Here is a 25657-nt window from a genome sequence, read left to right as displayed (position 1 = left end):
TTATTTTCTGCAGAATTTGGAAGGAGTAATCATATTAGCTCAGCACATTTTAAAATAATAATAGTTCTAAAACACCCTGCATGAGCTGTTAACTGGAATAATATGCGCTAAAGATAAACCAGGCATTTTCTTCATGGTTCCCAGTCTCTCAGCAAACTGAGTAAGAAACTGTGGCTCTTGCATCCATTTCATAAGTATAGTTAAAAAGAAGAGTGATAATTCAGTTTAATTATACTCTAATCAAAGTTATTATTCAGTACCACCTTTGATTTTCCTAATTTAACAAGCCAAGCATAATTACTTTTTCAGATGCTTTTAAAAAATCTTGACCTTTCCCTTTGCTGTTCTGTTTTAAAAAGTTAATATTCAGTTGTGTGTGCATATGCACAATAGATGAAACATACCAATCTTGAATCTTTGTGTAGATCTGAAAGGTCTTGCCAAATTTTCCTGTACCAATATTACTTTAATTTACCTCACAGATGCTATACTACATATAATACTGTTGTTGTTCAGTTTAATACTTCTAAAAAAAGGAAGGACAAGATCTGTATACAATGTAATAAGCATTTTTGCCTGCCTATCATTATTTGCACAATCATTGTGATTACCTGGGGAAATCTGTGTTTGGTAGGTATCTAGCTGGACAATGATCTGATTTTAGGAATATTTTGGCACAGAGATAATTTGTCTTTTCTTCCCCCATTTGTCTCATTAAAAAAAATACCTTTGGCTGAACATGAAAATGCATGATTTATTAAAAAGAACAAGAACAGGTTCATCTTAAAGTAATTTTTGGTCTGGAAACTAAGTCTGTCAAGGAAGGTCGTAACTGAGATACACATTTACAATCTTTCAATCTATATTACATTTTAAATAATGAAAATTGGAGATTAACCTTAAAAATGGTATATTTCTTATCAGTATGATTTTATGTAAGTTTTGGAAAGCACTTTTATTTCCTTAGTAGAAATGAAAAAGCTTTTGTAGTCAGAGCTAGATAAAATTTCCAAATACATGGAAATATTTAGATCCATTCAACTCTACATGGGCAACTTTGGGTAGAACAAAACATCAATAAAACGAAATAGAAGCTAAATTGCAAAAATAATCATTTGACTTGCATCTTCCACTATTTCTCAAAAAAAATATACCAAACTCTTTGTCTGCATTGTTATCAGAAAAAAGGCCACCTCAGAATTTTAAATTTAAATGCCACATTTCCACTATATACTGGTACTTACTAAAAATATAGAACAATGTGCTGGTAAAATGAAATTCATCTGGGTTCTGTAGGGTATCTTCTCATATTACAGCTATAATAATAATGGAACAATAACACTTATAGGCAAGAACTGTGCTTTTGGCAAATTATTCCGCATTCTTGATTTATACCGGATTTATCCCCAGTTTTGAGATTTCAATGAGGAAATGGCTGACTTCTTCTGGTACAGAAATTTGGCCTGAACATTTCATGATTGTCTTACATATGTGAAGTATGACATTTAAACTAGCACATACATATGTTTAAACGTAAAACTTATTTTGTTCAAGTTCCCTGTTCCCCTGCATTCTGTAGTTCCATTAGGGTCCCTTTCTTCACTTTGTTTTTTTTCTTCTCTGTGGTCACTGTCAAAGAGTAGTAAACTCTAGCTGGGTGATGGGAAGCACTGATATTCCATCCCACATGGGGAGCGATGATGCATGTGAAGCAATAATGGAGGTTCATTTGGCCTTCTACTTACTTGTTATACTGTTCTAGAAACACTTCAACAACTATTTTAATGACTACTAAATACAGCCAAGCTCTCTGGGCAGAATCTGTTGGTGTCCCTGAATGTGTTTTAACTGTGAATCCCCTGAATTTTTTTGCAGGGTAAAGTTAAGTACATGCTTGAGTATTTTATTATGATAGGCTTCAAGTACTACATAAGCTACAACAAACAAAAGTGTAAATCTGCAGCCCTACACCGAATGGTCATCACATGAACAAGTGAAAGGAAGGCAGCGGTCTGCGGCTTGCATGGTTAGTAAAGCACTGACAGAACTGAGTTTGAGAGACAGGTCTTCTAACATCACATGGCATAGGAAGCACACAGTTCCTGTCATCAGTTTAGTATTTCAGTAATTCCTCTTTATAACTTACCTGCTAGGTAGTTAAGCATGTATTATTATCCACATTGGGGCAAGGAAAACAGGGGTGAGAGTAAGAAATTTATGCAGCTTTATCAAGGAAACCAAAATAAGCCAGGGATGCAGCTGTGATTAGATGTGAATTCACATTTCCTAGGCTTGTGCTGCTAGGCAATGCTTATGGTGATACTGGGTATCAATTTTATGATGTACTTATTTATAACTTACAGTCAAATATGCTGTAAATCACCCAAAACTGCACTGTGCATACAGCCTGTCAGCTTGACCAGGTGCTCTTGTAGCTTTGCCTATTACTCCTCTGAACCCATTGTCCCCATTTCTTGTTATGAATGCTTTTTATGGTATACCTTAAATTAATATAGTCTCTTAGTGGCAGACACTGTCTTTTAACATAGCACAAATCTTCTATGCTGAATGTTAGCTACGGTTTACTAAAATCAGTCTTGGCATACCTGGATAAAACACTCATTGACTTCAGTAATAGCTGCACTTTCCAATCTTGCTGCAGTGTTACCACATTCCAGTAACTATGTTCCAGTTCTGCTTTGGTCCAACAGTTTCAGTCTCTTATAAAAAATGTTTTGTATTAATCCCCTCTTTTCTGATCCTAGAGCCACCCACCACTGAAATAGCAAGTCTTCTGCTGCATTCAAAATAATGCTCAAACCTTTGAATGCAAAGCTTTCAAGTCCTTTCCACCAGCCCTATATAGTGGAAAGAGGTGTGAGTGCTGGAAGACGAGGAATTCCCTGATCTATTTAACAGGCAGGAGAGTAAAAGGAAGAACTTAAAACCATCCTCTGACATCAAAAATTCCTCTAACTACTCATTTCCTTCTGTGGCCTTATTTGTTTGACAGTAACTTATTAAAGAAAATTGTAAAGGTCTTAGATTTTTCATATAGGGGCATTTGGGATTTTGTGTGTCGTATTATTGAAGATCTCTGGGCTATATCACAGAGAAAACATAATAGCACAGACTAGTAGAGAAATGTATATGAAGTTATAAACAGGGTGTAAGTTTTCTGAGACCAGACAGCAACACTAAAAGAAACACAGGTGTAGACTTTTTTTAGCCCCCAACTCCCTATCAAAATCATCAAACTTCCATTAAGAAATCAAGCAAAATAAAGCAAGGGAAGAAACGAAGAAAGAAGACAAAACAATCAAGCCTTTTGTTTTAAATTCCATTGCAATTTTGCAATTCAGATTTGATGACTTGGCATTGCTGTGCAAAGTAGCATTTTTCAGTCTCTTTTTTTTTTCTTGCAAAATTACGTCATTACCTCAGAACAGTTTTAAAGGACACTGAGGATGATGTATTCCAATTGAAAATGAACAGAACTGATATTTCAGGAAGGACTGATTGTAAGGTCACTGTAGAAGGAAAATGTGGTTTTAGTTTTATGCAAAAGAAACTCTCCTTCTTTCCTTCAAGATCTTTTCCTGTTCCCCATGCTGTGCACTTGCACACACTGGGCATGTGTGGCCTTACACATTCACACAAGAGGAGATCAAGGAGATGCAGTTTGATGCCAACCTACCATTCTGATGCCGTTCTCAAAGGCCTGACGTGCTAGAGAAGCAGGTCCATCCACAGTCTTACCATCGTCATCAGGCCCCCAGCTGGCACTGTAGATGTGGATGTGCTGGGGATTAAGGCTTAGAGACTTTGCTTCTACCATGTCAGTCACGTCTCCGTCCAGCATCCGTACACCTTCAAAATGAAAGATAAATGAACAGGACCAACCAATTCAAAATACTTCTCCCTCGTACCTGGGAAAATTTTTGTGTAGGACGTTGGACTGAATGATCATAAGGATTTCTACTGTTGTAAAAAAAAATGCAACAGAAACCTGTTTGGGTATGTGTTTTCCCAATGGAAAAAAGTCTTTAGATGAAAAAAATACAAAAAGGAAGGAATATTTGGCCTTCAAGTTTTAGAAATTATCTACAAGTCCTTTATCCACTATACAGCCTTTGAACATAAACTTTACACTAAAGAAAACTTTTAAAAAAGACTTGATATGTTTGTATGACTCCCTTGAAGATAACATGTTTTTCTTTCTTTTTTAATACTGCAGTGAAACTGCAGCACCTACTATGAGTCATTCCCAATCCTAAGTACGTCAACAGATGTAATGAAAGGTTCTCTGCTGACAGGTAAACATGGGATCATTCTTTCACTGCATGAGGCTGCAAAGAGGTAACTGGGGATAAGGCTTGTGTGTACAGACCAACTACTATACACAGCAGCAAGACGATTACAGGAAGTTAGAAACAAATATCCTATACGTAACATTATTCAACCTGAAACTACAATATCGTGAACATCCTCCTCTGTGCAGAAGCAGCTTTTGTATGGTATAATCTGAAATTCTTGTGTTTAAAGAATCCATTCATGCGGGCTTGGACAAGTCAATGTGCTAGCCCTTTTAAAGTGAACAGCATCATGATGTTTTAAGATCACTAGACTGAGTAATTTAAATGTGGAAAACAAGAAAATGTTAAAGTCGTTCTTTTGACTACTATAAGACTTTAGCTGAAGTTAATTCTCACTCAGAAAACCACTAATGCCAGTTTTAACCTGAGCAAGAAAAAGGAACTATAAACAGCTAGTGTGACATTTGATCAGGGACGTTAAATACTAAATAATAATTAGCATTGTATAGTATGATAGTACAGATTAATGATTATTTCAACAATTAACAAGGTTGACACTCTTTCTCCTTTAAAAGGCCACTGTTATTTATAAACCAAATTTACATATTTTAAATTACAGACACATTTAATTTTGCTCATGAGCTCTGACTGAAGTTACTTGGGTATTTACCAAGACTGTAACTTCCAATTAACAGAAGGTATGGGGGGTGCTTTGTTGATAGAGGGTCTTATTGTTTTCCTTACTCTAATTGACTCAGAAATGAAAAGTGATCATATTCCTAAGTTCACACAAAAGCTGCCCGTGTTTTGTGAGATAATAAACTTTTACAAACAGTGATCTCACTATGAACTTTACTTTATTAAAAAAGTCATTAAAGAAACTGGGATTCTCAGGTTTTATTTTTCTTCCTCAGTATAATCTCAGAAAATTAATGATGGGTGGAAATTGTGTTCTCAGTTTCTTTCAAACACATTAAAATATATTTAGTTCTAAATAAAGACAATAAAAAGTACACTGCTTTTGAAAGAAGGAAAATAAAGCTTTCCTTTATGTCTCTGTTACTGTGTAGCATGCCTAAATAATACTACATGCACTCTGTGAACAATAACTCCAAATTCTGCCACAGGCACCTGAAGTAATTCACATCAGGTTGGTTGGGTTTTTTTTGCTCATGGTGAAATGGTCAAATCTAAAGGAATACAGACAAGGCTGTGACTTGGGTGTTGCTCTCTCTGGTCAACAATTGACAGACATGCCTCAAGGGTGACTTGGAACAACAGAGGTCTCATTGGCTATTTAAAATAAAAATAATTCCTTTCTCTCTCTTCTTTTTCTCTTTCCCTCCATTCGCCCTCCCCCTCCACCCCACCCCAAATGTCTGGATTAGTTAATTCTACCGATCACAAAATCTCCAAACTGCATTTGGAATGTGGTGATAGCAAAACAAAAGCTGTCCAGAAGGCAATTAACAGATTGCATTTGCAGTGTTCTACCTAAGACTTCAGAGCTCTTTAGACTTTTTCAAATATTTGCAGTAATTGCCAAAACCTAAGTGGCATTTTAGTCAGAACAAACTTTTGATGAACCACAGGAAACACGCAAACTGAGCTCAACAAGTTTTCTTTTAAAATGTTTGTTTTTAATCAGCATCTGATTTAAACTTAAAGAAACAGCTGAACTAATTCCTTGTCAGCTGAAGACAATGTACATCTGTTGTGCCATAATTCAGTGTAACTGTTTTCCCGTCAGGACTTGAGCCCAGCCAAGTAACTAAGCACCCAAATCCCCACAGATGCTTTGCAACTTCCACAATCAGTCTGCAACAATAACAACACACTAACCATCCCTTCCTATAAAAAGTCTCACAAGCTCTGTAGGTGGTAATTTGCCATGTGTGATTACTGCAGAATCACATTAAAAAAAAAATACTTGGTGCACTGGTTTGTCTTTTAGTGAAAGGGCCTGTAGCTAGCTTAGCTAAGCACAAATCGCAGGCATAGTGCATATTTTTTTTATAAGAAACGTGTCACAACCTGTAAAAGAACTAAAGGTACACACTGCAATTTTACTCGAATTGTCTTATCTGCAGATTACATCCCCATTTACACCATTGTAGGAGAAGGCTCAGACTTACTAAGGATCTTCTGACCTATTTGTGGTCAGAGGTTTTTCAATATGTGGAAATGAGACAAGGAGTACAAACACATTTAGGAAAAAAGTGACCATTACTGGTGGATATCTTGTTAACAGCTTTCCATCACAAAGATCATTAATCGGATTTGTTCAGCTGCCAGTATTTGATGGATTATCAATGGAAAGGATTTCGTTTCCCTTTTGCTTTATCTCTTCACTATCCCTTACGTGTCCAGAGATGCTTTTCGGTTTGAAGTAAAGAATACTTATCTTGGTGAAGCAAATTCAACATCACTGTCAGCAGGTGCTCCTCAATGTAAGGAGAATGTAATTGCTTTACCTTGACTCTAGTTTCTTCTCCAAGAAGGCCCCTGAAGGGTCTTTAAATCCCCAGGAAAAAAGTGAGCTAAACACTAGTTCAGCATAATATGATTCAACATTTTTACACTCTATCTGGCCTGCAGAGAGAAAACAAAACCACTGCCTATTTACATGTGTAGCTTATGGCTTCTCTGAGGGAAGGGAGGGAGGCACACCAAACAGAGGTAGCAGCAGCAAAACTCTTGAATATATGCATATAGTGGGAAAGGAAGTTTAAACTCCCTTCCCAATACCCTGGAATTCGCTCTTGCCTCTGATTTTCTGCAGATTATCTGCTGAGACTCCTGAAGTCTTATTTTCAACTGCTGATGCTTTTAAAAGGTGGTACATTACCTCAAGTGAGGCTTACACACTTGTTACCCAGTTTCCAGCTTTCTTTGAATAACAGTGTTAACGATGGCTCTACAAAATCATGGTGATAAATGGAGTGGACAGAATTTTTATTTCACTTAGACCACTGAAAATTCTTGAAGGCTGTCATATTCTTGATACTATATAAATAAATAAATACACAAACAAATGGATAAATAAATAAATAAATAAATAAAAAATTAAATAAATAGGCACATATATCCAGTCTTTACTGTTCACACTAACTGCATCATACCATCTGATTAGTTTTTGCACCATATTTAGAAAAGGCTGTGACTCAGTTAATATGCCTGGAGGATTTATAAACTATCATTATTGCACATTCCTAATGCTTAATAAATAATAACCTATTCAGAAGCAATTGTTACTAATGGAGAAATTTTCAATGACATGCCCAAGCTGTTGCAGGTTGTGTGACTATCCAACCCACAAACGAGACTTCTCCAGAAGCCATCTTTTATCTCTGTCGGTGCACTAACTCTCCTCTGACTCTGGTTTGACAATGCAATAAATCTGATTTCATAGCTGCTGGTACACGACCAAATGCCACGTCAATATGAGACAACTTGCTCATCTGCCACAAACTCACTCTCTTCGTCAGTTCAGATTTTCTGAACCACTTTGACAGGGTAACTTTGTGCAGGCAGACTCTGCACCTGAAGGGAAATTGTATTTCTGCATCACTCTAACTTTATGCTGGATCAGGTATTGTCTATCCTCTTGAAGCCAGCAGGAAAACAGAAAGCTGACATTAAGATGATGTTGTGTGCTTTGGCTAATCTGAAATGCAGCTGTGCTCACATTTGATTTGGATCAAACTTGTACTGATCCAGTAGAGAACAGATACAGTACTATTAATTGTGGAAACATGGCCTCAACTCTGCCTGCTCACATTTTTAAACTGTCCTCTGGTGGATATATAGGTAAACATGTTTCTGTTTTCACAGATGGACTCTATTTTGTGAAAGAAAATCAACAATTAATGAGTTTGAGCTATAGGTCTTTCTACTGAAAGCCAATATACCAATCCCATTATTTCATCAAAAGTTCAGTGTAAAACTTCACTTAAAGAATTGAAATCTGACACAGGCAGGCTACAGCCTAGAAGACACACAGATGACATTTTGGTAATTACCTCCAGAAATTAAGCCAATGGTCCTAATTAAGCAGATGTTGACTAAGAATTCACAGAAACCATTCTCTTGGCTGAATGAAAAAAATATGATTAAATCTCATAATTCAGGCAATAATCTGATCAGCGGGACCAAAAGAAAATTCTCTTCAACCACAGCCAAACAACAGAAAAATACATTGTTTTGACAGTTTTGTGTGGGATCAATATGCAAGGCAATATTCCTGATGTGTACATTTACTTTTGGTTTGTCAAAGTTCTTCACTCAGGGCTCTGAATCTGTGAGAAAACCCAAATGTCCTAATTCTGGGGTTTGTGTTTTCATCAAAGGTCTCCCTTTCGCTTTTTCTGTGTGTACTGAAGAGGCAGCGTTCCAGGGGGCACTGGAGAAGTGTCACTAGAGACAAACTCCTTCAGTACTGGTATTTAACGACCACTCTACAACTGAGATTTACTTGCTAACACAGCTAGGTTTGTTATACATACAAATCTCCTTCTCTCGTTGAGAAAGGTCTGAATGTACCATTTAGTACAAATGGCTCTTTGGTTACTGTTTTTTTGGTGGTGGGAGATTGTTTCACATACCTCCAATCTTGGCATTAAAGGCGATTCCTACTGTGCAGTGTGAGTTGTTTGCCGTGGCTGCCACTTCTCCAGCACAACGGGTTCCATGCCTGTAGTCAGACAAACATTTTTTCCGAGTAAACACAGACTGTTGGGATTAAAGGCTTTGATTTTGCTCATCCTCAGGTGCTAAAAGCACAACTATCCACAATGTCTTGCACTGATCAATACCTCATAGTGATTCATACTCATGTTGCAATATTCCTCTCAGCCCATTTTAACACCATTACCACAGTCATATTAATCTCGTCATGGTAGGCTTTCTAGCCACTGGAAATATGCGCAGTTTGTAACAAAGGCATACAACGGTGATACATAATCCCCAGTAACAGAAAGAAGTTTTGAATACCAGTTCTTGATTTTGAACCAAATCTCAGAGTATAGAAAGAACTTTTGTCCTGCATTCTCCCACAACCACCCATGTGGCTGGCATGTAGACCTCCACACAACCTTCAGCAGGCACTGCGTGTACCACACTTTTCCACAAGGAAGATGAGATTGTGCCAATGCCCACCGTGCTGTTTAGAGGCAAGTCTGAGACTGGCTATGTGCCAGGTATGCTCAAAACTTCCATGTAGGCATATCTGGTTATGTCTTGGGCCCAACCTGCAAGCCTGCAGCCTTCCTGGGAACAGAAAAAACACCTGAAGTTCCCTCCACATCAGAGGTATACACTGTGCCTGTAAATAGAGTTGGGCTGCAAGGGTATTATCTTAAGAAGTTGCTGAAGGAAAGCACAAAACCTTCACCGGTTGCCCATCCCCTTCCCCACTGTGCAAAACCATGGTGGGATGCCTTGCCTAGCCCTGACCCATGCTCTCTACAAGGTGACAATGGTCATCCATACAGCCACCATGGTAGGAAAGCTGTCCCTGCTTTTTGCAGTCTTTGCCTGCAATATGGGTTTTTCAGGGTGTTTTCTACCAGTGACTTTTGCCTTTAGCCTTGTGCAGTTAAGCAGCTGCTTGCAGAAATTTAACACAAACAGGAGCAGACATGGAACTTTAGAGATCTGCTACAGACAGGAGACACAGAGTTTCAGAGCAGACAGGAAAAGAGATTGGGACTTGATGAGACCAAGACAGAAAGATAAGGCTTGGGTAGCCACAAAGAAAGAAGTTTAAAAAGTCAAAGCAAAAAATAGATAACAACATAGCAAGCACTTCAGAGGAGGCTAAGTGGGGTTAGTTGTGTACACAGGCAATCCTGCTGGTGGCAACTTACAGGCTGCTTACGCAGACATCTGGAAAACATGGGTGTTTTTGAATTAATGTTGACACCCATATTACAGACAAGAATCACCATTGCTTTCTCTTGGTACAGCTCATTTTGGCTAGAGTGACTCCTTATTTCCTTATTATTAATGCAACTTTTTTCCCTTAACCTTTTAAGACACACAGATAAGAAACACTAAGATAACTTGTTTGGAATGAATTAATGTAAAACAAGAACACCAACAAATAGGACTAGGGAAAAAAAGAGAGGAAAAAAGCCCCCCCCAAAGTAGCATAAGGGATCAATGCTAACCTGTTAGAATTTCAAAGGAGATAATAAAGTTTATCAGATAAGTAATATATATATATATATAAAAGCTATGAAAAAGTGTACTCTTTATTCACAAAGTGACAAGTTGCATGCTGATAAATCCTAAAGTTGGAACAAGGTTTCACAACTATATGTATATAAATTTATTTCCTAATAATCTGTTCACAATTCATCATTTGGTTGCCAAACTTCTCCAGATAATTTTTCAAGACTGAATTTTAAGTTTATTTTTCATATGAAGCTTGATTTTCTTCATTTGAAGAAAGCCTATTTAACTCTAATTGATAAACCAATGCCTTATCCTGTTACATAATTATTTCGAAAAACCTGAAGTAAATAATTCAGGAATGGCAGATGAAAACAAGTTTTAAAAAGATCCTTCTTCATCTTTATTTTCAAATAGGGTTCTAGCTCTGTGTTTGTTTAAAGTAATGTTTTTTTTAAAGTGTATTAAAATTTATAGGAAAACACCGGTCTTAAGAATTACTTACAAGGCACATGATACCCAAACTTCCCATTTTCTCATTATGATTCTGTTAGGTGCTACATAGAAGTTTAGAGGCATTATCACTCAAACATCAAAGCATGGATGACTATACTCTAGAAATGTAGAAGTACCCCCATACATCACCTCAGTGTATGTAGAATCACAGACATACAGAATGGTTTGGACTGGAAAGGACCTTAAACATCATGTAGTTCCAACCCCACTGCCATGGGCAGGGACACCTTCCACTAGACCAGGTTGCTCAAAGCCCCATCCAACCTGGCCTTGAACACTGCCAGGGATGGGGCAGCCACAGCTTCTCTGGGCAGCCTGTTCCAGTGTCTCACCACCCTCACAGTGAAGTATTTCTTCCTAATACGTAAACTATCCTCTTTTAGTTTAAAGCCATTACCCCTTATCCTATCACCACATGTCCTTTTAAAATGTTCCTCTCCAGCTTTCCTCTAGGCTCCCTTTAGGTACTGGAAGGTTGCTATGAGGTCTCCCTGGAGCCTTCTCTTCTCCAGGCTGAACAACCCCAACTCTCTCAGCCTGATAAAATAAATCACTTCCTGCCTGGTGAAGGGCATGTGGCCAAGCCACAGCTTCCTAGAGGGAGACTGCATTGGCAAGAACCCCCCCCCCCCCCCCCCAGGTATCAAGTTTGGGAAGGAGTGATGGAAGGAATATAAACCACATCTAGAGGAGGAAGGCTGCCTGAAGAAGCGTGGAAGAAACGGTTCAGGTTTCTCCATGGCTCCCAGCAGAGTTTGCGGATATTTGCTACTTTGTTAACTACATACACCAAGTGCTGTTAAAAGGGTTAGATTTCCACTGGATCACCAAAGACACTCCAGTCACCACAGGGCCATGTAATGTTTGTAGAGGGGAAACAGAAAGGATGTGTGGTGGTTAGGGGGATCACAGTGTGACACAGTAACAGGATTAAAAGTAGCCTAAATTCCCACTGAAGTGGAAGTAGGTGCTGTGGTAGAAGTATCTTCTGCAAGAAGCAGTCGAGGTTTTTTAAAGGACTGGTGTGGAAGTACCATAACACACATTCATTGAATTAAAGCACAGTAAGAATTTTCAGGTAGATTTCTCATAGAAAAAAGCATAACCCAGAAATAATTAGGTCTATGGACAGTTTTACAACATGCAAGTTAAATCAACTTTGCAGAGTATTTCACTAGTTTTCACATATTGGAAAATCCTTTTCCTTTATCATATTTTAAGTCCAGTAATGGTATAACTTTATTTTGTAAGCAGATTTTTATCTTAGACCCTTGCTTCTCTGCCAAGATTATTGTTAATTGCATCCTATATTTATAATGGAAATGACAAAATCAAAAGATGTTTCATTCATTTCAAGGTCATACGTATAAAATTGCACTTTTTACAGTCAGTTTTCCACTGTGTGAATTAATCATATACGCAACTCAATTTGGTTTAATATGTTATCTTTTATGGGTCCTCTAAGTAATATTTCAGTTATGCTGTGAAAGAGAAGACTTTCTAAAAAATCTGCATATAAAAAGTTATGTTCTTGCCACACTGCTTTTAATTTTCCCTGTCCTAGATTTTTGCTTGAGGTTTACAGTTTGGAACAGACTCTGAATTGTGCAGTTAAAATTAGAAAAGCCTTGTCATTAATCATTACACTAATTTCTTAACTAACCTGATAAACAAATATGATGAAACTGATGCCTGAAATTGATTAAGTCTGCTTTAAAGCTATGAAAAATTTTACTGATCACAAGATCCTGGAAATTTCAAACTACAAACAGCTTATGGAGAAGTTTTAACCAGTAACAAAAGGTGAAACAAGAGGCACTTTCCAGTTCGCATTTTTTGTGAATGTATGTATATCAAAACACAACGATCTCCTGCCTTTGTGGGATGCCTGCATCACATACAACTTGTTTAAAAAGTTAATGCAGTCCTAGAAGAAAGCCATGACTGCCCTTCTACAAAGGTCTTTATCTTGATAAACTTTAAGGGCTGATGCATCATTTCACTGGATCCTTTGCCAGCTTATGTTGAAGGGAAGTAAGTTCCCAGGCTATTAAATGGCACTTTGAATAGACACTCAGCTAAAAGGTTTTGCACTTCTCCTTTGTGTTAATGTCAGGGTGATAGAGCGCCACAGAATAGAAAAATGAAAAAAAGCTTGGTTATGAGATATTCTGCTCATCTCCAAATGTGTCTCCTACCCGGAGTCTAAAAGGAAAAAAAAGAGGAACACAAAGAAAACTTTCTTGTTGTTTGTCTCATAAGGAGAGACATGAAAAATTGATATTCAAAGACAGATTTAGGCTCAAGAGGCCATCAGGTAAAAGAAGTAAGATGTCACAGGCATTATCTTAGAAAAAAAAAAAGTTGACTTAGATGTTTATAAAGCTGACCAGTACTTTCCACCGTAAAACCGTCTCTTATGATTCTGCCTAGCTTTAACCGCTTTAGCTAATTTTTCCATTCCCAGCAAGTACGTACAGCTCTTTCAGAAACGTATTTATTTTCATTTTTGTATATGAGTGAGACAGAACACAAAGAACAAAGAAATATGCAGGCAATTAAGATTGATTTTCTTCTCTTTTTATAAGAAGGAAATTTGTCAGTCTGTCATTATCAGTATGTCAGTAAGTCAGTAAGGTGTCAAAGACCTACTCAGGAAAACCTTAATAAAGATAAATTTTTTGCCTTATGATGTCCTTACTATTATATGGAGAACTTGAAATAAATTCTATAGAAAGGTGTATATTAATTTTTTCTTCTGCTGCATGCATGTATACCTGTATCACCTGGATGCTAAATGTACAGTCTTTCTGTGGTTCTCTAAGCATAAGATAGGAGAAATTTAAGAGTTACGCTCTAATCTGTTACACAAAGTAACTTTTTTCAGTAACAGATTTTTTCTGAGACAGAAATGGCTCAGCATTTCAGCCAACAATGGAAAGAGAAAAGGCGCATGTTCTGTGATTAATAGTCACTCCCTATCCCACCAACATAACTGAAACATAAGACATTTACCTTTCAATAATCACTTCTAATTTGCCTTTCAGAAAAGGAAGAAGGTATAAGGCACCAGGAACATCTTTAACATAAAAGTTAATTAAACTCGCTTCTGAATGTTTAGAGTAAGGAAATACTCAAGAGTTAGTGAAGACAGCTGCTGGTAACTTGAAAAGCCCCTGCCATGTCAATTGGCTCTGCATTGCAGAGCCTCTGTCTCTCACAGCTATTTTTTGAATTCCACAAACACGCTGACCATGCATTTCTTTGCTGTATTTTACTCTTCTGGAGTTCATCAAGTATTTCAGAACACAAAAAGCTCAGGGGACCGGAGGATCTAAGGCCCTCCAGTTTTTCATGACACTAACATTATAGTCCAGCCCACTTCAACCTGTCACCAATGAATCTTTTCAGCACGGGAACTTGAGGAGAAAAGAGTTTTGGGGTATTTCAATGCAGGCCCATCACAAACATCTGCGGGCACACCACTAATTTACTGAGGTTTTCTAAGAGATACTCAGCACAGGAATTAGTCTGTAAAGTAATGAAGAAAACAGTGGGGGGTTGGGTGGGGTTCTTTTGGTTTCTTTGTTTGTTTTGGTGTTTTTTTTAATGCAGGGAACTGTCTACAAAAAAGAAGAAAACTTGATATCCTTCGCAAATTCTATGCTGCACATATTGTAAGAGTGAATATTAAACAATTGCAAAAAGGTTAGAATAGACAGTCTAACAGTTTACATAAGGTTATGTACATTTTAATAGGCTGTGCTTGAACAGCCTGTTTTTGATAACCAGCAACTTCCTTTCTCAACATAATTATGCAACAAACTTACTCCCTATGCATAAAGACAATGCATTAATATTAAGAAAAACATTAAGAAAAAAAATTATGTAGTCTTTATTATAAACTAGAGTAGAATCCCAGGGACAGAATGTGAACTAAACTATGTAGTTGGTGGACATTGAAAATTATAGGACTAAAGGAACTTTAAATGTCAAAATAATTTTCAAACCTCTGTGGGAGGAGGAAGAACAGAACTTTAGGTAGCCACTGTTATTTATAGGAAAATATCTGATCTAGCATTTATTTCTTGCAAAACTCTTTACCTGATTTTTCAAATGTTTTCCAAGATCTCTTTTACATTAAGATATTTGTAAACAGGAAAATGTGATAAACTGAGACACCACAATGTCATAACTGCTGGAGAAAATATGTATTTTAACAGCAATCATCAGAAATGCATTTTATTGCATCCCAGAGTAATGTCTTATGTAGTGCAGAAGAAATAATGTTTTAGACCTGTTCATATATAAATGGACTCTAATAATCTGGAGGATGACAAATACTTTCCAAACCGGCACTATGCTGGGATGTTGTTCTAGGAACATCTGAAAAAAGAGATATAAAGGAACTGTCAGAAGTTAAAACATGGTCAAGGAAAACCTCAGTCTTTAGGCCTTTAAAACACAAACTGCTACAGCTGAAAAATAATAAGAATAAAGCTATTTCACAAAAGACAGATATTTGGATACTAACAGTGGAGAAAGACATGACAGAATTAATGGGGAAACCAAGTTACACAAATCTTTAATGTGAGATATCAGGAAAAATGCCAAAGACTTGGGTGTTACATCACAGACAGGATCCTGTTTCTGAGCAACATGGTGTTGTAATGTGGTTACAGCACAGGACTGGAAGCTGTCTTGAGTCAAGGTCCCCAAGGCTAATGACTGTTTGCATGATTATGGGAAGTTACTTAAGGAGTAACTTGAAAATATCTCATCAATTTCTCACAAATAAAATCAAAGGTGTCAGCACTGAAAGAAACACAGAGAACACTTCACATCTCAGACATGTACATCTTAAAACTTGACAGCATGGCTAACAGCAATGTTGCCCTGGCCATCTCTCTATATTTGTTAGCTGTTAGCAGTAAGCAGCTAATTTGTCACAAGTGTGAAGTTCTGATATGAGCTCAGCAAAGGACTGTGCTTCAACAGTATTAGTTACCATTTTACAGTTTTGTTTTTGTGAGTGGGCAAATGAATCTGAATGTAGAAAACAAATACACTTTTTTTCTGTATTTTCTACCAGAGGCAAAAAAAAGAATGAATAGGACTGATGGAGCTAATGAAATATGGCATAGAATAAGTAGCAAACAAAAACAACAAATAATATATTTAGCCAAATATATCATTTTATGTATTAAAAATAAAAATAATTATTTACCAATACCTTAATATGTTTTAATCCAAGGTAAAATTTTAATTCAGCCTTTCTTCTGAAGGGAAAAAGGCATTGGTGAGAAGAAATAAAATAGTTCAAAAGCCAGCAAGCAAGGCAGGAAGTCCAATTCTTGTCATTCATTAAAGCAAAGCACAAGTGAAAACAGTACAGTTTAGTTCCTGTGCACTGGAATTAAACCTGTTCAGCAGCAACATCAAGGCCAGTATTGCCTCAGAAAGCATATTGCTACTTGGATAAACTTACTCAAAAGGACTATTTCATTTGCTTTTGAAACTGAAGAATATGAGGATGCTTAGACTGCAATGCTCCTCTGCCACATAAGCAAAAAGATTATTTTTTAACCTAATTTGAGCTGGTTGAGAGGGTGTAGAAGGAATGAAAAGTCATAGAACAAGGAGGATGTGCTGCAAGCTGTTCTGGCAATCTTTTTATGTATATGAGAGTGGTTGATGCCTGTTTGAGTGCAGCCAATAATAGAGTAGCACAAACGTTTTGGGAAGAAATGAATATCTGCCTATACTTTTCTCATTCTTAATCTGTGAGACTAGATGGTCTATTGGTTCATTCGTGACATAAAGAAAAAAGGACAAATTAAAGCTCAATTTCAAATATTTTTGGAACATGGCTAACAAAATGGTAAGGGGAACTACTGCATTATAAAAGTTAATGTGGGCAGGAGATGGATAAAATCAGACATGTATTTTTATACAAGAAAAATTCTTGTAATCACCTTGTAAAAATGGTTAAATCAGTTAATATTTTTACACTTGGAATTACTGCTTCCAATATACAAATTAAACTCTCTCCCCAGTCTGCAACAGTCTCAGCGAACAGAACACAATTCTAGAATTTAGATCCTGCAGCGTGCCAATAACCTTACTTACTTGACTTTTAACAACAGTAAAGTAACACTGCACTCTTACAAAAATAAACTAATCTTAGAAACCTCACAAGGCAGTCACTAGAAATACCAAACAGAATAAGCTGCATTCCCAGTACCACCTCCTTCTCAACTGGGACACCATCCCTCTCATATATATTAACATTGCCGGAAGATGACAACAGTAAAGGAACCTGCTTGGGGTCATTCAGTGTTTCAGGTATCTCAGGCTGAAATCCACTTTGTCTCCACAAAGTAGAAACACCTTCTTTTTTTGAGGAGAAGAAAGAATAAACGTGGGTCTGTGGTTGCCTCTCTGTGGCTTTCTGTGCGAGGCTGACCACAGCTGCCATGTGCCTTTGGTCACCCGTTGAGAAGCAGTTGATGTCCCCAGCAGTTCCTCCAGACACCTCTCATTTTTCAGTTCAATATCAGCATATAGATAACGCAAGCAATATATCCAACCACATAGTGGAAAAAAATGTCTTTATGGCAAAAATGCTGACATCCAGCCCCTGTTTCAGTGCTCACTGTTTACCACCAAATTACCTGCTTTAGCATCACTTTTCTGCTGAGCAAATGGATTTTTTGAACCTTCTGCATGTGAACATAAGCACACTTATTACTTATGATATAGTCCACAACTATGGAGGACTGTTTCTCCCTTGCTTCAGTTGTTGTGGTTATAAACAGCTGTCATATCATATGGGAATTAATGAAAAATGTTTGAAGCACTAAACATTGGGCATGTTATGCTTTCATATCATTGTGACTCTCATCCCAAAGACAGAGCAATCAGATGCTGGACACAGTGAAAAGCACAAGGGAAAACATGGGACATAGAGCTTTGACAATTCCTTTGTCTATACCAACCTGTGTCTCAGAGGAGCAACTACGAGTTGCTGGGCACCCATAGCTGGGGACAGTAATAGCTGGAGAGCCAAAAAACTGTCTATGGAAATAAAGCAAATCCTGAATGTGGAAACTGCAGATGAAATGGTGTCCCTGACAGCTCATATTCCCAGGCCACAATGTACTGTCCTCTAAAGTATGAATAATGTTATATTCATGTTAAAATCTGCAAAATGATGCTGCCCTATGACAACGAAATGCTGTCTGGATACTTGCAGGTCCCAGCTTACTAGAAGGCAACCCCAGCAGGTGCCTCAGAGGCACCCTCTCTTTTTCTTTTCATCTCCATGCAAGAAACTTTTAGATCCTTGAAAAAAAAAATATATATATAAAACTCAGTTGTGACACAAAGGCCATCTTGTAATTTTCATAGTCAATGCACTACATGGATTTCTAACTGAAAATACAAAATCTCCAAAGCAATCAAACAAACACCCAAACCTGAAAATGCCCATACATCTTTATAAAAGGAAATGGGGAAAAAAATGTAAAGTCAACAGGAAACCTCACAAAATCACTAGATGTTTCTAGGTGTTGTCAGCAGGTGTGTTGCTTCATCAGCAACTGCTTTACTTACAAATTGCACTGATTCAACTGGAAAGACATAAAAGTAAATGTATTTAAAAGTGGGGTTTTTTGCAGACAGATTCTTATACCATTCTAAAAATGTTTTATATCACCTTAATTTACCCTTGTTAATTACAAAAGTAAAATATTTCCACCTGATGTAAGTATATTTAAGGTGAGACTTGGAAAAAAAGTCCTTACACTAATCCTTCTTATGCAACTATATGGATAATGAGCATAGCTTAATGGTTTTGGAGTCTAAAATGAATCCTAATTTGGGAACCTCGGATTGCAACAAAAATTACTGTCACACCCAATATTACTTTACACCAATCAGAAACTCTTGGTATGCTTTAAGAATGCTTCCTCTTAACTTAAGCTGTAGGTTTATTTATGAATTTTCACTAATGAACTGTTATGAATGTTTCTGAATATATGGCTATTTAATGTTGTTGATATATTATAATTTAAATATTTTAAAAGCTTTAGAGTAAGTACTGGAATACTGACATGCATCTACTTTTCCTACAAAAATCCACCCGTATTTATCTAAGATATTAGCCTTAGAAAACACAGGCTGGGACACAATGCGTAAAGCTTGCTAGATATTTGCTGCTGAAAATTCTAAATGTACAACCACAGTGGTACGCTTGTACTTAAGAAAGCTCACTGTGGACTGGCTATACCATGTTATCTACACAATAAGCATAAATAAGAGCTTTGGATAAGATAGACACAGGTGAAGTAGTCTGTCATCTGCTTTTTGAGCAAAGGAGAAAAGTGATTAACTAAACCCTGCAAAATTGTTTTCCCACCTGCTTGCATTTCAACCCCTTTTCCTATAATGTCTAAGTCTTCAAAGTCATACTGTCGGGTGTCAGAATATACACTATTTTCATTCTACAGAAAAGGTACCAAGAGGTTAAATTGCAAATCTGAAACTAGAAGGAACTACTAGAAGCTACTAGAATAGCTACAGCTTAATAATGGTAACTTTCAGAATAAATATGTAAATTCTACATATTTTCTTTGCTCTGTAAGCAAATCATCATATTGCAGCTGTAAACAATGCCAGGAATAAAGCTTCTGTCTGCAATTTCTCAGCACCTCTGCATAAGCTAGCAAGCTGCGTTTAAGGTAGTGAGAGGGAAGAGTATTTTGTTCCATGTTACTGCTGGCTCATGGTAGAGGTCTGCCCTGTGAGTCAGAAGACTTTACACTGCAACCTAATTGCCCATGAAGAAACCAACTGATGGAATATATTTGGTTAATTTTTTCATCTATTTGATCTTATAGCTGGCAAACTGACTTCTAAGATTTTCAGGGGAACTTCACCTCCTCTGGTGGTAAGTTTCCTATGTATTTGAAGCGTCCTATATATCTGACATGCAGATACTACAAATGCCTCTGAGAAGCATATCTGCTGTTGCTACATGCAATACCTGAAATGACATGAGTTAACGGAAGGGAAGAAGATATTTTTCTACTTTCCTTCAATTGTTTTCTACCTGCATTGCCCCACACTTCATCCACTCACTTCAGTGGCTACAGATGTCAAGTTACGTGTTGCTTTACAGGGACTAAGGGATCAGCACAGCAACTGTGGGAGCAGCATTCTGAAAGAGGTCCACATTTGGATACTTCTCTGGAGCATAAGTCCCTTATACTAGAACATGCCTACATATGCAGAAAGAAACTTATCACAGACCTTGTGGTCAACTTCATCATGAAATTTGGCTTGCAGAGATAATGCTTCAGATATCTGGTAGCATGAGAAACCCTTCCAAAGCTACTAGAATTACTCCTGGGAACTAGTGCATAATTAAAAGGTTGGGGTATTGATCCTGGCAGGCAGCTAACCTCCCAACCAGTCACTCCCTCCCTCCTTCCCATTGGGATGGATGAGAGAACTGGAAGAGCAAATGTGAGAAAAACTTGATGGTTGAGATCAAAGCTTTTCAATAAATAAAGGAAATGAAAAAAAGACAACCAAGTGACACACAGACAATTACTCATCACTTCCAAATCTGCAGAGAAACGCCCAGCCACTCTCCAAGCATTTCTGTTTCTAACAGTGGATGACTGCTGTGACAACATTGCAAAGAAATGAATATTTTTTAACTCTCCATTTAATTCTCCACCATATTCCAGATCAGACATACTTCCTGACTATTTTGAATTCCAAGTGCAATTTCAATTGCACTGTGCAAGATATGTACTGTGCTTAATCCTAAATTTCATTTGATGCTGTTCTGCATTAAACAGACATCCCATTTCTCTTCAGAGCTCCATTTCAAAGACGAATGAGGAAATTGTTGAAATAAGTTCAAGTTCTACTCTTATCTGTAAGTTCAACTTTTACTTTTATCTGTGTTGATAATTGTTTTTAAATGAAACTAGCGTCGTTGATTCAGCAGCAGCAAGGTTTGCTCCTAATTGGAAAAGGGGTTTCAGCATAAGTCTAAATCTCACACACTCACTACGCGGCAGAATAAGTTAGTAGCTGTTCATGTGATGTTTATGGAGCGTTAAGAAGAGTAGTGCAGGGACGTAAGTCTGGGCTGAAAGGAGAAGTAGCACATACCTTCCACTGTGCTCTCTTTGGCACTCTTTGAGGCCAACAGCCTCACCAATCAACTTGTTGGAGAAGTAAACAGGCCACAGGCTTTACCTCAGTTTGCTAAAATCACAGATTTGATAATTGCTTTGGGACTCTATAGCAATACAAATAATTTTCAAAGCAGGTTAATCTTTTGTAGCATAGACCCTATCAGTGCAATTGACAGCTATGATAGATACCCACTGCTTTACTTCTGCATCTTAATTTATCTACTTTGGTTGCTATCCTTCAGGAAAAAAAAGGTAACACGTCTCCAAGAGAGCAATCTGACTTCACTTAGTGTCAAACATAGTGTATCTTTAAGGAAAGTTACAAAATCACAGTAAAGCAAGGCTAGAAAAAATAAGTCTGCCTACAGCAACAAACCTGTACAGATGCATATTTTTTCATTTGTATGAAAATGCAACTTCTGAGAGTTTTATCCTGAAATGTCTTCTAAAAACACCTACTATATGCCATTAGTTGCTTATAGCATAACTTTGCAGAGTTCAATCATTAACAGCATGTTATTTAACAGCATGTTATTTAGAAAAAGGCTTCAGTTAAAAAGCTTTTACGCTAGATTCATGATTGCTTTATCAAACTTTTAATTAGAGGTCTGCTTTTGATGGCACAAGCATTAAAGGGGGAACAACAGTATACTTTGTGCATGTACATGGTGGCTGAGAAGTCTTAATGATCCACATTTTGCACTGCATCTGACTGAGTACTATGAAATCAGCTGGCAAGACCAAGTACCACACACACAGCGTGGATCCACTCTTTACCTTTCTCTAATACCTTCAGAAGTCTGAAAAGGGGACAACACATAGAAATGTATTTGAGCTCCCAAATTCGTCTTGGCTGTAGATATGTAAGTATAAATGTATGCAACTTGAAACTGGTCTACCATTTTACTGAATCAAAACTTGCCTACTGTAGTTGTAGACTCCCCTCCTAAGTTCAAAACCTCAAAATATAGATGCATACTTAGAGGAAATAACAACTCTGGGAAAAAGACCATATGAAAAAATCTTTCATTCCTAAACTCTCCATAAAAGAAGGATTCAGAAAAGTGAATGCCACAACTACCACAACTATCAAAGCTTATATCCCTCCTACTGTTGACTTTGAATTGGAAGAGAAGATCTGATTCATTGTTATCAATTATTTACATAGAAGAACTAGAAGTGTTTGCAGAATGGTTCAGAATTACATTTTATTTGTGAGCTCACTGTCTGGTATTTCAGTAATCAGAAACAAGAAAAAGCATTGTGGTTAAATGTTTTGAGACCATCAGAATCTTACATGTCATAAAATGAAAGAGCACTGCTCCTCAAACACCAGTTAGATGATGAGACTGCTCAGTGATCTATACCAGGGTAGTGAAAACAGACTGTTTTGTTCATCTTTGAGCAACTAGAATTCTGGCTGAACTTTGTTTTGTTTTATGTCTCTGTTTGACTTCTCTCACTTTCAATGAGTCAAGGAAATGTCTTTCCTTTGGCTCCCAAAAAACTAAGTCATACCACTTGTGGACTTCAGAGAGAATTATGTAATGCCATGTGATAACATAATGAGCAGCCTCGATGAGTTTACCAAAAAGATAATTTTTGGCAGTTTGACAAAACTTTCCTTAGGATATTTTCCACTATTGAAGCTGGAACCTGAATCAAAAAGTTACTGAATCCAATGTAGTCCAATGAATTTGTCATTGTCTTGTCAATATGAAATGCTCTCACAAGGGACTTCACCATAGAGACCAGTGATAAGGGTGCTTGTCGTGGGTGAGTGAATTGGCTTGAGACAGACTGCCTTTCCTCTAGCTCAGCTCGCTGTCCTCAGCTACTAGAAGTTCTGGGCCCCCACTTGCTGTCAAAAAACTTCAAATGAACACACACTTCATTCTGAAGCAGGAAAACATGAGAATTTCAAAATATCAACACTTAACATTTTCTGTTCTAATGCAGGCATTATCTCTTCCCTTAGGTTAAAAACCTGTTTTAGATTAAAAGAAAAACATTACCAAAGGCACTATGTGGTGAGGATTCATGCTCCATATTTCTACAAGGAGAGAAAGCTTTCCTCTAAAAATATTTACACACATACTTCGTCCTTCAGTCCTTCCCTGAGAGAAAAAATGGATGTGTGATGATTACCACTGAGGTGCGGCCACCTGAAGCACAGGCATGTTCTTTGGGAAACAGCACACAGAGACTCTTAAGTAACAGTTAAAAAAGAAACTGAAGAACAATATGCTCCAAATGAATCTGTAAAATTACCCTACTTCAGCATGGTGCAATTCTGCAAGCTGCAATGTTTATCTCCCTTATTTTTACAATTTTACACTAGGGCCTTTAACTACAGCAACTGGAAAGCAACACAGATCCAATACCTCATGATCTCCATGCTACATCATGCCCCTAGGCACTTGGTTGGGTCACCAGATCGTAATTAATTTGGAGGCTAGCTGATGAATCGCTAACAGCACTCCTTGTAAAACGTGGCAGTCTCCCTGTAAGCTGACAAAATGAGTAGAGAACCAAAACACAATAAACCAGGACTGCAATCTCTGATTGCACCTTCTATACCAACAACTTCTGACTCATTGGTTCAGACCCCGGTTTTCATAAATGAACACTTCACCAGTTTAGAAAAAACAATCCAAAATCTACAGTTTCCTAACAATCCTAACCAAACTCCATTATACTTGTGGTGACACTGAGACACGCTAAGCACCTGACATTCAGTCATTGGTACCTAGAATTAACAATACCACGTTCAGTGTAAGCATTTGATCTATTGAGCTAAAAAACATATACATAGTAAGTTAATTCTCTACTCTAAATTACCTTCCTGTTACAAAGATTTATTTGCTATCAGACATGCTTTGCCAGCATTGAATAGGCTATTTTATATAATAGCATTGAATAGGCTATTATATATAATAGGTAGATTACACCATTGCTGAATCCTTTGGATTTAAGCCTCTGGAGGCTGGAGAAAGTCAAGATGAAAGGTCAGAGTACAGGAAAAGAGCAGACACAATGGAGATTCCCTCTGACAAAAAGCCTTTTCCTGAGAGCTGATACCTTGCTCCAACTTACCTCCAGCCTCATTACACAGCTTAATCACTGGCTTTGCCAGGTCCTCCCTGCAGGTGTGAGCCTTGGGATCTTCAGTTCTGTCCTGTTTGAAAGCCTTGAGCACACGCAAGCTAAAAAAGCAGTGACTAGACTGAAAAATTGCCAAGGTGTTTTTTCGTTGCTGTGAGTACCCATCTGCCAGCGGAATATTTTTTTTTTTTCACAGAAAACAAAGCACAAGGGAGCACAGCAGCGCTTCTCGGTACAACTTGTCTTCCCTTCAGTTTTGTCTGCAGCACACAATACAGCCAGTTTCAAAGCAATAACAAGAGTTGCAAACCAGCAATCAAAATGCATAAACTGCATAGACAGACACCCCCAATTGTCAGTACTCCTTTCCATCACACTGCTGCAGTGGAAACCTTTTTGAGATGATCTTTCAAGCCAGCCATGAGAGACCTCAGGCTCCCTGCGTCTGACTGTGCTCAGTTCTTCAGATAACTGCTCTGAATGGTGTCACAGCAGTCGATGAAGCTTTTTAATTGCACTTTATTGACCATCCAGGAGGCCACAGAAGCTGATCTGCCTGTCAGATATCTAGTATCCATTCTGATTAAATGACTGAAGACATATTATAGGTCTTTGACATAGGCAGACAGTACAAACTAACAGCTTGTCACTCTTCAAAGAAAACTAAGCCTGTGACATTTTATTGAGCATCGACATTAATGAGACTGACAAAGGAAAGTAATAACAAATTGGAATGGATATCACAGAAAAACAATATCAATATGATGGACCCAGAAAGACTGAAACTCATTAACTCATTAACTTTTTTCTGTTGTAAGAAAAGATGTAAAGCTATCCAGATACTGCAAAATGAGATAAGTAGCTTGTATTTCTTATGATTTTTGAAAAGCAAAAATGGTTTTCTCCCAAAATCTTACACTCATTATAAAATAATGTAGAAGATTATTAAAACAAGTTGTTTATGTAGTGGGATGCATTACTAAAAAATGTTGAAGAGGCATCCAAAGAGTGACTCAGTTTCTCCGAAACAGAATCAACAGCTTACTTTTACTTTTTCTTACATATGTTTACTAAGAACTGCATTAACAACAACTGGCATTATTTAAAGGAGTTTTTTTAAAAAGTCTCTGCTTTATAAAAGTACCTGTCAGCAGAATAAGAACTAAACTCTAAAATATCATCCCTGAGAGATTTCTTATGAAATAGAAAAACTCATTTTTGTTTGGTCAAAACAGAAAAACATTTTAATACTATGATCATTTCTGTTTTATTTCTGAGGCTATACCATGGGTAGAGTACCATTTCAGTGATCCTATCTGCATTCTTTCTAAG

The 25657-nt window shown here is 37.4% G+C and overlaps 1 protein-coding gene across 2 annotated transcripts in view; it reads right to left on the bottom strand.

Annotated features, from left to right (window-relative positions):
• The window catches only part of PCSK5 (proprotein convertase subtilisin/kexin type 5), a 247605-nt gene that overhangs the window by 141196 nt on the left and 80752 nt on the right, over nucleotides 1-25657 (bottom strand). For both annotated transcript variants that reach the window (XM_037374062.1, XM_037374061.1), the window contains exons 6-7: nucleotides 8921-9009; nucleotides 3698-3870 (exon numbers count right to left, since the gene is read on the bottom strand). In XM_037374062.1, the coding sequence (XP_037229959.1) occupies nucleotides 3698-3870; nucleotides 8921-9009 (262 nt within the window). The remainder of the gene's footprint in view (nucleotides 1-3697; nucleotides 3871-8920; nucleotides 9010-25657) is intronic.

This window comes from Falco rusticolus, chromosome Z, assembly GCF_015220075.1.
Source record: "Falco rusticolus isolate bFalRus1 chromosome Z, bFalRus1.pri, whole genome shotgun sequence".
Taxonomy (NCBI): domain Eukaryota; kingdom Metazoa; phylum Chordata; class Aves; order Falconiformes; family Falconidae; genus Falco; species Falco rusticolus.
The sequence above is the reverse complement of the archived record's forward strand: the minus strand, read 5'-3'. Positions and strand labels throughout refer to the sequence as shown.